General features: G+C 45.7%; 1 protein-coding gene across 4 annotated transcripts in view; it reads right to left on the reverse strand.

The window, feature by feature from the left end:
• Window positions 1–1727: 1727 nt before the first annotated feature.
• Window positions 1728–14653, reverse strand: part of TMTC1 (transmembrane O-mannosyltransferase targeting cadherins 1) — a 215859-nt gene continuing 202933 nt past the window's right edge. For 3 of the 4 annotated variants that reach the window (XM_039547608.1, XM_039547599.1, XM_039547627.1), the window contains 5 exons: window positions 13164–13308; window positions 12465–12602; window positions 11731–11853; window positions 10653–10730; window positions 9512–9652 (listed from right to left, as the gene is read on the reverse strand). In XM_039547608.1, coding sequence (XP_039403542.1) covers window positions 9512–9652; window positions 10653–10730; window positions 11731–11853; window positions 12465–12602; window positions 13164–13308 — 625 coding nt within the window. Of the gene's footprint in view, window positions 9653–10652; window positions 10731–11730; window positions 11854–12464; window positions 12603–13163; window positions 13309–14653 lie in introns of all 4 variants that reach the window. The other variant, XM_039547592.1, reaches the window with a different exon arrangement.

The following is a 14653-nucleotide window of genomic DNA, read 5'->3' on the forward strand; positions in this document are numbered from 1 at the left end:
AGCATGCTGAGTACTGCAATAGGCAGAAACCAAAGTATTCATAGTTTATTTTATGAACTATATAAAACCAAAGGGGGAGGATGTTTTCTACCATTAAGTCGAGTAAGATCCATTTCATCACAGGTTAGCTTGCTCTATTTGTCTTCACAGTAAAATTTCCTTTTGGCTGAGGTAACCTATTGCATATTATTGGGCCATTATTGTTCCTTACCTACAGTAATGCCTTGATCAAGATACATGCCTTGATCCAGCAAAGCACTTTACGGAAGTAGTCTCATTGAAGCCAATAGGATTACTCGTGGGCTTAGAGCTACACACATGCTTAACTGCTTTGCAGCATCAGGGCTTTAGTCAATTCCCAAAGAACTCTGACAGGATGCAGAATACACAGTTTCTACACTATTATTTGGCATGGGTTTGGGCCATAAAGTGCTGGTTAGGGAAAGAGGGATTATTTAAATGAGTTCCTCCTCTCCCAAAGGTTGTCTTAAACCTGTTTTATGACACAACCTTTCATAGCTGTGATAGGCTGGGGTTAAACCACTTTGCATATCAACATGTTGCCAGCCAAATGTTCATTCTTGTGCGTTGGCAGACAACTGAAATTTACAAGACCGAAGACAGGCAGCGATGACAATACAATGAGCACAAACATGCCCTCTAGCCAAACCAACCATCTCACGCTGGGCTGGTTTCCCTGGGTTGCCCATCTGAGAAGCTAGCATTGTAACAGTACTGCATGTCTCCTATTGGTCAGGACCAATATCTTTTCCTGGATCAGGGAGGGACATGAGAAATCTCTTCTACATTTACACAAGTACAAGTTTTAGTAGGATGGGATGGCCTTGATTGAATGCTATTGTGATAATGATTCAGCCCTCCTATTAGGTCAGCCAGAAAGGACACACAAAACTTTTAGCTAAACAAACTCTCTTCCCCTCTCAATGTATTGTTTAAAAAAATAAACTTTTTTTTTCCATTTGAAAAATAATATAATTGGTCACATTTTAAAGCCACACGTGTGCATTCTCAGCTGTCTTCGGCTAGGTCTCAAAGTGCTGTTGGGCTACAGGAAACTCATCTCAGAAAACTATGGCTCATGGGATAGCTTGCGGCACTGGTACAAGCATCTTTATAAACAATAGCTCTGCCAATGTGCAGTACGTGATACTGTTCAATAGTATCTTTCTCACTCAGGACCCTACCATGCCATGCGCAAAGTACCCTTCCTGTGAGATGCTGAGCACCCTCCTTAATCTCAGTGGAAGTTAATTGAGGGTGCCAAACACCTCACAGGATTGGGCGCTAAAGCCCCAGTTCTATAAAGTTATCCACACAGCAGCCTGTTGCCTCCCATCTTGAGCCCCAGATGACTTCAGTGAGTCTCTGTGTGGGCATAAGAACGGAAGTACTGGGTCAGACCAATGGTCCATCTAGCCCAGTATCCTGTCTTCTAACAGTGGCCAATGCCAGGTGCCCCAGAGGGAATGAACAGAACAGGGAATCATCAAGTGATCCATCCCCTGTCACCCATTCCCAGCTTCTGGTAAACAGAGGTTAGGGACACCATCCCTGTCCATCCTGGCTAATAGCCATTGATGGACCTATCCTCCATGAACTTATCTAGTTCTTTTTGGAACCCTGTTATAGTCTTGGCCTTCACAACATCCTTTGGCAAGGAGTTCCACAGGTTGACTGTGTGTTGTGTGATAAAATACTTCCTTTTGTTTGTTTTAAACCTGCTGCCTATTAATTTCATTGGGTGACCCCTAGTTTTTGTGTTATGAGAAGGAGTAAATAACACTTCCTTATTTACTTTCCACATCAGTCGTGATTTTATAGACCGCTATAATTTCCCCCCTTAGTCGTTTCTTTTAAGGATCTGCCCTTTGCAGGATCAGGGCGTGATTGAGCTTGAAGGGGAGTTGAGTGGGTTAATCTCCGTGCTCTGCTTTGAAAAGTTGTACTTCTAACGGGAAACCTTGGTGCTGGTGCCAAGAAATTAGGTTCTGCAGAGCAAAAGGGAGAGAGCTTCACCTGTATGATGCCTCCTGTTCAACCCTTTCACATACCCCCACTATAATGGAGTCACTCCCTCCATGGTACATATTGATGGAAAACCTGTGGTTCTCACTAAACGTTGGTCTTCCAATGGTTTAAAGTGCTCTGGACTTCTATGGGTATATGCACGTTGTCTGAGCTCTGAAACTTTGTTATGAACTAACTAAAATTCTACTGTGGGAGAACTGGTAAGCCTCAAAGACCACTTTAGCACTCACTTTGCCTGCATAGCCTTCTATGGGGCTTTGCCAGCCTGACTCCCAGGCAGGCCAATTCTGACTCTGTACCAAAAATTTTGGCTGCCCTATGGCAACCCTAAGTCGGAGAGCCTGGCAATCCCTTCGCTATGTTAGGGAAAGCCTGACAGCCTGTAGCTACTTCATGCAAATAGCCTCAGAATAACAATTTCACTAGGAATCCACCATGTAGGCATGCCTTGATGTGAGTAACTGGACATGGGTGAGGCCTCATTTCTTGGGAAACAGGATTAGGGAGGTAAATCGATCAGCAGGATGGAAGCAGAATGTCCGTACTAGCTAAGATAAGGGGCAACACCTAGGGAATCATCTACAATGGGCAAGATAAACCTGGAAGATTAGGTAGAGTCAGTCATGCATGGACAGAGCTTGGTTGTACAGGGACTGGTTCCTACAAAGTGACTAAGCCAATCCCAAAATGTGTGATGCAATGTATAGTAAATGTATATAAAGGAAGAGGCTTGCTGTGTAACTTATTGGATGTGTGGTATGTCCTATACCCATGTCATACGCTTGAGTCTGATCAACTCAGCATAGCTTTGCTGCCAAATAAAGAAACCTGAATGACAAGACTGGAGTCAGACTGAATTCTTGGGGAACCGAGTGGAAGATGTCTTGGGGGAAACCCAGAAGTCACTAAATGAGTCTACAGCCATGACCAGGCTGGGGAGCAGAATCATCCAAGGATGAGTGACAAGAGAACTGCTGCTGATCTGTCCCTAAAAGACAAGTATGAGCAAGAACACAGGTAGAGGAGATAGAATGGCAAAATTATATTATTACCAGGTGTGAATGGGTCCCCAAATGTGAACCCAGACACACACTTGCAGTTTACTTGGCCCTGGTTTGAACTGTTCACTTTATAAAGTGAAAATGATCAGGAGGGAGAAGCACAGGAATGCAAAGTCTCCATCAGTCCCCATCCAGCTGTTAGAGGCAAGCCCCTGGACATCTCCACAGTCCGACTGAGCTCCTGGGGAAAAAAAAAACGCTTACTGACCTTCTGTAACTGTTGTTCTTCGAGATGTGTTACTCATGTCCATTACATGTTAGCTGTTTGCATGCACCACATGTACTGTTGCCAGAGATTTTTCCCTCAGTGGGCTCTAGCACCATTTGGTGCTGGGGTAGTAAGGTGGATTGTGGAACAGACATGAGCAACATATCTCGAAGAACAACAGTTACGGAAGATCAGTAGCTGTTTTTTCTTCTTTGAGTGCTTGCTCATGTCCATTCCACGTTAGATGACTCACAAGCAGAACCCAAGGAGGTGGGCTCGGAGTTCATGGACATGCATTCTGTAACATTGCTCTCCCAAACTTGGTGTCATCTCAAGTCTGTTGGGTGACAGTATAGTGGGATCAAGTATCAGAGGGGATAGCCGTGTTAATCTGTATCCACAAAAACAGATTGGTTGGTGGGTGCTGACCATCCCCACTATTTTTTTCCATGGGTGCTTGGAGTCAGTGCCTCACTTGATTGTCTCCGCACTTGTAGCAGTGTAAATCAGGAGCGACGCCAATGAAATCAGTGGAGTTACATTGGTATAAAATTAATGAACCACAGGTGGGTCACCAGCCTGGGAAGCAGTCTAATGAGTGGCGCTGTGTTCACCAGCAGATGTAAACCCACTCTGACAAGCCAGGGAAGGCACGTCAGACTGGCAGTGCCAGTAAGAATCTGAAACACACTTCTTGAATTGAAGAGGGTACTAAGCAGGGGTGAGTCTAGCTGACATAGCTATACTGGCAAAGGCACTGTAGTGTAAACAAGGCCTGCATTAACCATGTTTTTGGGCTGTTCATTTCCCTTGTTTCTTGAGGAAGAGGTGTTAGTGAGGGGGCATGATTGGAGGGCACCTGTGGGAGGGGAATGATCTGCCACTTTAGCTGCCAGCTCTCCTGGCCCCACCATGCCCCCAGTATGGCTGGAAGGGACATGGAAAGAAAGGAGGATGGTAACTGATGGGCTGTGAGGAGCACATCTACTAGCTGGAGGCAGCAAGAGGAATAGCAGGGAGCCCCAGACTTTGTATCTACTTCAGGGAGCTAGTGTAAACGAAGGGGCTCTGCACAGCTCTCTGCAGTACAGGAGTACTGTTCATGTGTGGAATGGACCATTCACCTCAGTGGGGTATACTCAGATGAATTAGGATTCTCCAAAGAGATGAACAGTCTAACACAATAGCTCTGGGTGGTGTGAAATGATCCATTCCTCTCAATGGGAGTTCCCCTCTACCTCAGTTTCAGTTGTGGAATACCATTATTCAAGGTAATCTCACTATGCATGTCAGTTTTAGAGCAACTGGAATATTAAAATCTTCTTATTGGGGGGAAAGGAGATAGTATCTGAGTAACGCCTGAACCAAATTACTCCAAACTTGCACCATTGCCCCTGTTGTGGCGTACCAATATCTTAGATAATCTCATTATGCATGTGGATTTTAGAGTACTATGAAAATTAAAAGAAGCTTATAATGCAGGGGAAGGACATATATTGGGAACCTCTTGATCAAATGGCCTAAATATGCACCTGAGGAATTTTCTGAGGCCAAGGAAGAAGGAAATGTGAAAGTAAGCATCTTTTTTTAAGTCGAGGGGAGCATACCAGTCCCCTGAATCCAAGAAGGGGATGATGGAGGTCAGGCAGACCATGTGGAACCTCAGTTTCTTGAGATAATTGTTGAGGCGACGCAGGTCCAGGATGGGACGAAGGCCCCCTTTGGCCTTTGGGATTAACAAATATTGGGAGTAAAACCCTTTCCCTCTCAATTTTTGAGGTCTCTCTTCCACAGCCCTCACCCGTAGGAGGATCTGCACCTCCTGGTCTAGGAGTTGCTTGTGAGAATGGTCCCTGAAGAGGGACAGGATAGGGGGCGGGAAGGAACGGTGGATGAAAACTGAAGTGTCTAACCATACACCAATGTATTTAACACCCACCGATCTGATGTGATGTGGGATCACGCTGGGCTGAAGTTGGAAAGTCAGTCCAAAAACAAAGGGTAGGAAGGATCCGAAGCGGGAACTGGTATAGCGCCCTCGGGCACACCTTCAAAAGGCCTGCTTGGGTGAACTGGAGTACCTATGCAGCCTTGGTATTGAGGTTGAAATGAATGAAAGCAGTTGATGGCACTTGTAACCTCTGTTTCTTCATTTGAACACGTCCTGTATCTTGGTGGTGGAACAAAAAAGTGGACTGGCTGTTGAGGCCTGAAATGCTTTCTTGAAGTAGACGTAACATAGAGGCCCTGCGACCTGAGGGTAGCCCTTGAGTCATTCAGGCCATCGAGCTTTGTGTCGATTTGCTCTGAAAAAAACAAGGAGCCTTTGAAAGGGAGGTCCTGAATTGACTGCTGGACCTCCTGAGGTAGCCTCAAGGACTGCAGCCAAGAGCATTGCCTCATGGCCATTGCAAAGGCCATTGTCCCAACCGCCACACTGGCTGCATCCAGTGCCGGCTGGAGTGAGGCTCTGACAATTTTCTTTCCCTCTTCTAAGAGGGCAGAGAATTCCTGCCTTAAGTCCTGAGGCACGGAGTCTTTAAATGTGGACAAGGAGCCCAAGTGGTTTGCTGGTTTGAATACATTTTTCTTCCAACAGATCCGGTTTCTGTGAGTCCTTCTGTTTGGGGGTAGCACTTGCTTGGCCCTATCTATCCCTCTCGTTGGCCGCCAATAAAACTAGGGACCCAGAAGGGGTGTGTGAGAAAGTATAAGTACTCGTACAGTTTGGCTGGCAAAGAGTATTTATTCTATGCCCGCTTTGAAGTGGGAGGGAGAGAAGATGGGGTCTGCACAGGGCTCTGACCAACCTAATACAGCCTCATTAATGGGTAGGACCACCTGAGATTGTGCTGCTGCAGCCAGAATGTCAATGAGGCTGTAGGACAATTCCTTGAACTCCTCAACCCCTAATCCCAGGTTAGCCGCTATCCTCTTTAGAAGCTTCTGATGGGCTCTAAAGCCATCACATGGCAGCAAGCCGCTCAGTCCTGAGACAGCCTCGTCTGGGGCAGAGGAGGAAGAGGCTTGTACTGGGGGTGGGGGGCTTCTTCCTCTTCTTCAGCCTCAATTACCTACATGGGGCCCACATCCTGTGTATCGATACCACGTTCGGTATTGGACTCAGGGTCCAGTGCTGAGTGGAGCGGTGCAGGGGCCCTCTTTTCAGAAGCAACTGACTATGACCAGTGGGATGATGGACCCGGTACCAGGGGAAGCCCCCACGGGTTCCATAACAGCCATTGCTTAGGCCACTGTCCACCTGACCAGGCACCAGTGAGGGGACCCGCACCAGGATCTGGTGGCATGTAAGATGGATACCAGTGGTGGTTCTTGGGATGGATGTAGGGCTCCACCTTGAACTCAGACAAAGAGTCCTGCCAAGGTGACCATGGGAAAGTGGTACCCCTCGCTTCTGTCAATCAGTGTCGAGTATCTGGGGACCAGTGCCGGATAGGGATGACCTTGTAGAAGAAAACATGGTCAGTTTGCCCATGGAAGGTATGGAAGCTCCCAGTGCTGGGAAGGAGCTCAGATCACTATACTTTTTCTGGCTCATGCTCATTTGGTTGCCAGTGGTTGTCCCATCAGAGTCAGCGGTACTGGGAATGATAAGTCCCTGGCCGCTGCAAAGGCCTCCTGGGTTGAAGGCTCTGTGATTCTGCTGGTGCCATAATGACTTCTTGGTGTCGGCAGAGAGTCCCGTACTAGACTCAATGTTCTGCGCAGAGTTGATGGTTCTGCCATGGAACCGGGGGTGGAGGAGTGGCCCGACCTGGGTCACACTCCACTGCCTTCTCCTTGCTTGGCTTTCTTTGGTGTTGGCAAACACCCTCTCTTGGAGCACTGCTTTTTATGTTTCTTCTTTGACACCGGAGATGGAGAATGTTGCCAGGATACACACAGCACCAAGGCCAAAGTGGATAGTGCCGAATCTGAGCAGCTTGGCTCCAAAGCCGGTCTTAGAACAGCTTCCATTAGGATAGTCCTCAGTCTAGCCTGTCTTTTTTCTTACAAGGCTTAAGATTCTGACAAATCTCTTATCTGAGCCTCTCCCAGACACTTCAGACAACTGGAGTGTGGGTTTCTCACAGGCATAGGCTTTCCACAGGAGGCACAAGGTTTGAAACCCAAGGACAGGGGCATGCTCTGTGGCAAAGGGAGCCCCTCAATGATAAAGGAGCAGTTCTAACTATCTACATTAGTATTATTTACACTACAACTATACTAAGACTAATAAACAAGGATACAGAGAAGAAACCATTGAAAAATGCCTTGCCGAAGCAAGAGGAGTTGTTCCAGCAACCATCATGGGTGATAAGAAGGAACTGAGAGGGTGTGGCACCAAAGGGCACTCGAGCTGGCCCAACAGATACCACTGAGGGAAAAATCTTACGTGGAACATATATGAGCAAGAACTCAAAAAAGAATCACCTGGCTATGTGCAGGAGCCAAATTAATACTCTTCAGCATCACCTCGGTACTGAACAGATCCCTATGTGGTTATGCTTCAATCCTACCATTGGATCCACTGAACCCGCCCTGTGCTTGGGTGGTACCCTGTTGATTTCTAAACTCTTATTTCATGTCTGTGATTTTACCTACAAAAAGTGGCAATTAGAAATCAAACCTCCTAAATAAAGCAGACAGACCCACATCATCACATGATTATGCTTAACTATGGAAACTTCTTTAATTTACTCCTGAGTGCATTTAGAGCTCACGATAGTGACACCCTATTAGCACTGGTTAAAGCCATGTGCCATTGCCATGCAAGATTTCCCTGACCGAGCTGTATCAATGCACTTCAGTCCCAACCTGAACCACCCGCTATTAATTCCATGACCTGGGCTTCTCTTCAGCAAAGACATGGCAATCAGGCTGAAAAAAACTGTATGATGGTTTCATGATGGGGGCTAAGATGAAAACAATAAACTTGTGAGATGAGCTGCTGTCCAGAGTGAAAGGGCAGAATATCACTACACTGCCCCATCTAACCTTCTCAGATACCTCTACTATAACAACAGATCAAATGCTCATCTCAGCTGAACTGGTGCAACCCTACATATCAATGGGCGTGGCACTGCTGTAATGAAAATTTGGTCCAACATCCAATTGCTTTAGAAATATCAGCAGGGACAATTATTCAAACACAGCCTTGTGGTGCCGTATTTTCTAACTTTATACAATAAAAGCAACAATCACAGGCCACATTGCTAGCTGTGAGGGATGTTGTCCAACTCTTATAAACAGAGTAAAATATATTAAACATTTTATTATAAGTTAAAAATAAATAACGCTCAAAAATAAATGTCCATATTCTGAAGCAAACTTGCCCTTCCACTCAATATTTAAAAATATAGATTTTGGGGGGGGGAAGGGGGAGAGGGAGGAAGGGAGGGAGGTGGACCCATTAAAGAATTCCACATTTCCATTGGACAGTTCCAATTTCTTCATAGAAATTATAATTCTGATTGGGTGAAAAAAGTCATGTGATTTCTGACAATTCTGTGATATCATGAATTTGAATAGTTACAAAAATGATTATCTTCCGAGTAAAACATTCAACTGAGGTTTTTCCTCAAAAACAGCCCTAGTCAGAGAATCATCACTTTCAGAGACAGCCATGTCCAGACATAATTCTCCATTTCCTTGGGGTCATTTTCAAGTCATTGTTGGAGACCTAAAAATGGCCACCATTTCTCCCAGCTTTAACCTTGTAACGACTTTTGATGCTCTCTGCTGATAATTGTCACCATTGTCCTGGCTGAGGAGGACTTTATGGGGAATGCTTTAGAGACTATTAATAGTACTCCTTAAGTGGGTGAATGTTGACTAACAAGAGGCACTGCTCCATCCCTTGCCAGTGGATGAGAACTTTGCCTCTACAGCCCACCCAGCTTGGGAAGTGAGAGACCAGGACATCAAAGGTGCATCTCCCACTTACAGCACTAATGGCAAGTGATATGCATCCAACCCAAACATAAATCTTGATTAAAACAGGGTTTTCACTCATTCTTCAGCATACCCTATAGAAATGAAGGGTCTCCGGCAACTTTGGTGATGCACAAATGTGCGCCCCAAATTTGCCCTCCTTAATTCTGAGTCACATCACAGCTCCTCCTGTGTCACTTCTGCCAATGGGCTTCCACTTCTCTTTCTTCTGCAAGGGGCACGAAGCTCCTTCCACTAGCTACGTCTGATCTTTCTCCTGGACTTCCTGCAATCGTTTCTCTAAGCGATCCAGTTTAGCCAGATTCTCCTTCAACAGCTTGCTGTTTGGAACCAGCTGTAAAGCTTTCTTGTAATAGCTACGTGCATTGATGTAGTCTCCCTATAAAAGGGGGAAAGAGAGTCATTCATATTCTCTGACATTGAAACATCATTGCCTGAGACCGGCAAGCTCCATAATGGATGGAGAAAGCAATTTATAAAGTGTGTTTGACATGTTTTGAAACAGCAACACTCCACTCATTATTAAATTGGTCAACTGGTATTTCAGAAGAACTCACTCTGTGTCTAAATTAGATCAACAGGGACATGGCAAGAAGCAGATTTAAACAAGGCTATAATGTCCAAGCAGAAGATATGTATAATATGAGTTAAACTAATATCTTTAGGACATTCAGAAAAAATATGCTACAGTAATCATCAAGTATGAAATCACATGAAATGCTCTTGTCAACATATTTTCACCAACTGGTGTCAGTATTATGCATTAGACACTATCATCAAGTGGATTAGGTAAGGCGGAATTTAAAGGGCTGATTCTCAACTGCATAGACTGGGAACACTTATCCAACAGTTTAAAAACACACATTGTAGATTATGTGCTAAGCACAGCTTCACTAATGAAGGAGCATCCCTTTCAAAAGACAGACTATGCTCCCAGCCTTTCCACCTCCAATGTTTTCCTGCCACTTCTTGAATTATCAACCTTTCTCTGAAGGGAGACAGCCCTTCAGGGTTCCATGTTGCTGCTGCTTTTGCCTCTGATTTATTGCTCACTCCAGGTGCCCCCTCCCCCCCCATGTCGTATCTAGATCCACTGGATACTTGTGTGATGACAGCCATTTTGACCAATACACTAGGGACTGAACTAGAGATTTCCAGAGTTAAAGGCACAAATCTCTACAACTTGAGTTAGAGCCAGGATCTCTAGCTGGGGCTGTAAAAGACTCACATCCTCTTTGGATCCAACTCAGCGGGCAACAAAAAAAGACACACTGAACAGGCACTTCTTAGCTGCCTGAGGGCAAGTTCAGCAATGTATTAGAAGAACAGAAATAGTCCCTTTACTTGACAGCCTACAGAAAAGCTAGAGATTTTCCTACCTTGATATGCTCAATCCCTCCCATGTTCATCCATGCCTGAGCTTGATCTGGATTCAGCTCCACAGCCACTTTATAGCTCTAAATAAATATGACATGTCTTCAGGTTAAGATGCTTGTGTCCCTGACTAAAAGCCACATTAGGGGGGAAATGACTCCCCCCACCAATCCCTTTAAAATACTGTTGTCTTCTTGATTTTTCTTACGTACAAAATGTGCATTGTTTCAGAGTGTTAAGTGGAGACGAATGAAGTGACCATTTTCCCGAAGGGCTATTTGGGGGAATTTGCTTTGTCTGCAGAGTCCTGCAGGGAATCCAGGCAACTTCCAGGACAGTGCATTACCTTCTGCTGATCCTGACCTGCAGGGATGCTCTGCGCTTTACAGCTACCTTCTGCACACGGCATTTACCCTATAAGAAAAGCATCTCCACAACTCCACACCAGCATGTATGTGCAGGGAGGGAGAGAACATTGGCAAGGTTTTATTATTTGAATGGCTGCAGTCTTTCTTACAACATGGATACCTGTGTGCAGATTTAACAAGGACTGTAGGTAGCTTCCCCCTACCCCTTTATTTTGCTTCTACAAAGGGGGCGGGAAATCATTAAAAGAATTTCTGGACTCTGAGGAACACCTCTATTTTTGGGACATCATAACAGATGAGGATTCAAAGAGCATCTGGACATTTATATGGATAACAAGTATACTCAGAGTTCTAATTCATTATAACAGAATATTTGGACAGGGTGTTAAACCTTATGATTCAGGACTTAAATTTATGATCTCTAATAGCTAGAGAGCTATCTCTGGTTCCACAAGTAACCTACCAAATTGGAGGGAGATTTTTTGTGTAGGAGTATTTCAAAAAGGAAAGGAGGCAGAGAGAACACTGTTGTAACTTTAACTATGGAATTGTTACTACCCTTCCACAATCCCAGCTGTCCTATATGGTGACCAGATGAGCTATATAAGTGAACAAGCACCATATATGTTCTCTGCAGAATATTAATTACAGCTAGTGAGCTCAGTTCTTGAACTATAAACATAGCCATGTGCTTTAGAGCGGTTACTTGTTATACCTCAAAAGCCTTGTCAAGAAGGTTTTGTTCTCTTAGCTGATTTCCTTTAGTAAAAAAGAGCTCCGATATGACTTTTGGATCCTTTGGTTTTAGCTGCAGAGCTTTATCTATAGCTTCAAGGGCCTGCAGAAAGAGAGAGGACACAATATTCTATTCTATCCAAGTTCTTATGCTGTGCCCATCTCTATGATATTGGAACACATGAAGCACTGAGCAATACACAGCATCACCACCCTGCTCCCCAAATTTCTGTTTGCTCGTGGACTTTTACCACATTCAGAAACCTAAATTCTAGCACCTCACAGCCTGATTTTCCGAGATGCTGACCAGACCCCAGCAGCTGGAGTCAGTAGGAACTGAGTACTCAACACCTCTGGGAAAAAAAAAATCAAGCCTTTGGCCTTCAATCCTATTTCCTAGACCAGTGTTTCTCAACAACCCATCTGTGGATTGGCACTGGTCCATGAGATTTTCCTGACATAGTTTAGAAAGGCAGCAAGCTGGTCCCTGGTATCAAAAAGTTTAAGAAACACTGACCTAGCTGAACGGAAGCATCATATAAAGCAATCCAGCTATTGTGCATGCACAAACTATATCAGTCATGATGTGGCTACACGCCCTTGCTACACATGTCTCAGGACAGGATCTAGCCTTTGGCTGTACAGAGATTAAAATTCATCCCAAACCCTTTGATTGTGTGTGTGGGGGACAGCAGCAAACGGAGTTCCCAGTACCTTGCTGTAACGCTCCTGCTTGCTGTAGATTGCTGATAAAAGGCGGTAGCATTCTAGGCACTCGGCCTCTTCGGTCACAATATGGTTAGTCATTTTTTCAGCTTCCTTTGTTTGTCCCATCATTGCTAAAACCTGTGCCTAGAGATCAATGGTAAACAGAGTTTTCATCCCTTTGTATGACACTCCCCTCTTGTCACGCATTGATGTCAAAAGAGCTGTGAAAACTTAAGCTAGCCTGCTTGGCTGGTAAGATCAGAGTCAATACAGTGCCCAGCTATCATGCACTACTAAGCCCGGGACCCAGCGTCTAGTCCTGGCATCCTGCTTTCTGGCAAGGCAGGAGTGCTAACAGGCAGTGGTTCAGCAGCACCTGGAGGACAGAAGGAATGATTGGCTGGCTCTGGAGCAAGTCACTTCTGGTCCTCCTCAGCTAGAATATGAGGCCTAACAGTGTGAGAAGAAAAAAGAGTTGGAGGCCAATTTTCTGGGCTTTGACACAGATGAGGAAGACCCCTTCCTGCCTCAGGACAAAATTAAAACCAAGACTTGCTCAGTTGCCTGCTCTAGGGAAAGCTCACAGTAATTATCATCCATGTGGAAAGAGAGCCAGGCTGAGGCTGAACCCCCTCAAACCTCCACGCCTCGGATAATATTTCTAAATAGTAACATACCCCTGCCACCAATGTTCTCTACACTCACCAGGGCCAGTCGAATCTCCTTGTTTGAAGGCTGCAGTGCTGCGGCTTCCCTGTAAACCTGTAAAGCTTCTTCATACCGCCCCGTATTGTAGTAGAGAGCTCCCAGTGGGGACAGAATTTCCGCCTTCCTCAATACTTTCAACGCTCTACATGTTGGGAAGAACGAAATGCCTTCAGGTGATGCTGGGATGAGAGCGTAAAACAAGAGTGGGATTGGCTGTGGGATTTGCCTTGGAAAGGTTAGTGCTCTGCACTGCCAGACCAGAGCCTGAGGGCTGGTCCCATTCTGACCTTTTGCTCTAAGCCAGCCCAGAAGGAAAAAGCGGTAGAGGCGGCATTCATAGTCCCTGGTGGGAGAAGAGAGTGCCCGCAACAGCAATCCCGCTGGCCTGTTAATGAGCAGAAGGGACAGGCTCTGAAGGTAATGGAAATCTGCAGCTATGGTGCTGGAACTAAGAGTGCTGCCAGAGCCCCTGGCTTGAAGTAGTGTTATCAACCCAAATACATGGTTTCTGCCTTCAGCACCCACACTATAAAAATTGTTCCAGCACCACTGGCTGTGGGATGAGGAAGGCAATGCAGGTAAGAAAAGGGAGGTGCTCCAACAAGGAGGCAAAAGAAAGTCCATCCCCTCTTACCCATTGAGAGGAAAATCTCAAAGAAGCTGTTTGTTCAGCACACAGTGCAGCGTTGTATTGTAGAACAGGAGATCCCCTGAAGAAAGTCTGGATTCCTGGAGGTGTAGGGCTTGGCTCAGGATTGCCTGGCAGTGACATACTCTAATACAGATGTGACAGTACCTCCCTGGAATGCTTTTAGTGTCATGTGAATGGCACTAACGGTTTTACTGATAACAACCAGAAATCACTGAGCTCATAAACAGAACACCCCTGCAGCTGAAGGTAGCAGAGGATGTCCTGGGGCTGCGCTCAAGAGGAGCATAGCAAGGCACTTGCTGAACAGTCCAGGCCGGCTGATCGTCAACTGAATTATAGTGCTCTGCACACACTCAAAAACCAGCCAGACACAGCAACAATGGTGAACATATTCACTCCCTCCATCTGAGTGACAGAGGAACCAACACTGCACTGGAAGATTAAAATGCTAACAAATCTTCGTAAGGTCTTGTAATAAAGACTGGATGTGGGTGGAGACAAGTGAGGAGTCAGCCTCCTGTCCTGAATCACGGACTCAATGGGTACATCTACACTGCGATAAAATACCCGTGGCACCAAGTCTTAGAGCCTGGGGTCAGCTGGTTCGGACACGCGGGGTTGGGGATGCGGGACCAAAAATTGCAATGTAGATGTTAGGGCTTGGGCTGGAGCCCAGGATCTGAGACCCTCCCCATTCACGGGGTCTCAGAGCCCAGACTCCAGCCTGAGCTCAAACCTCTACACTGCAATTGTATAGCTCCGCAACCCAAGTCACTTGACTTGGGCCAGCTGCAGCCATGCTGCAGGTCTTTTGTCACAGTGCAGATGTACCCAT

This window comes from Mauremys reevesii, linkage group 1 (assembly GCF_016161935.1).
Source record: "Mauremys reevesii isolate NIE-2019 linkage group 1, ASM1616193v1, whole genome shotgun sequence".
NCBI lineage: Eukaryota > Metazoa > Chordata > Testudines > Geoemydidae > Mauremys > Mauremys reevesii.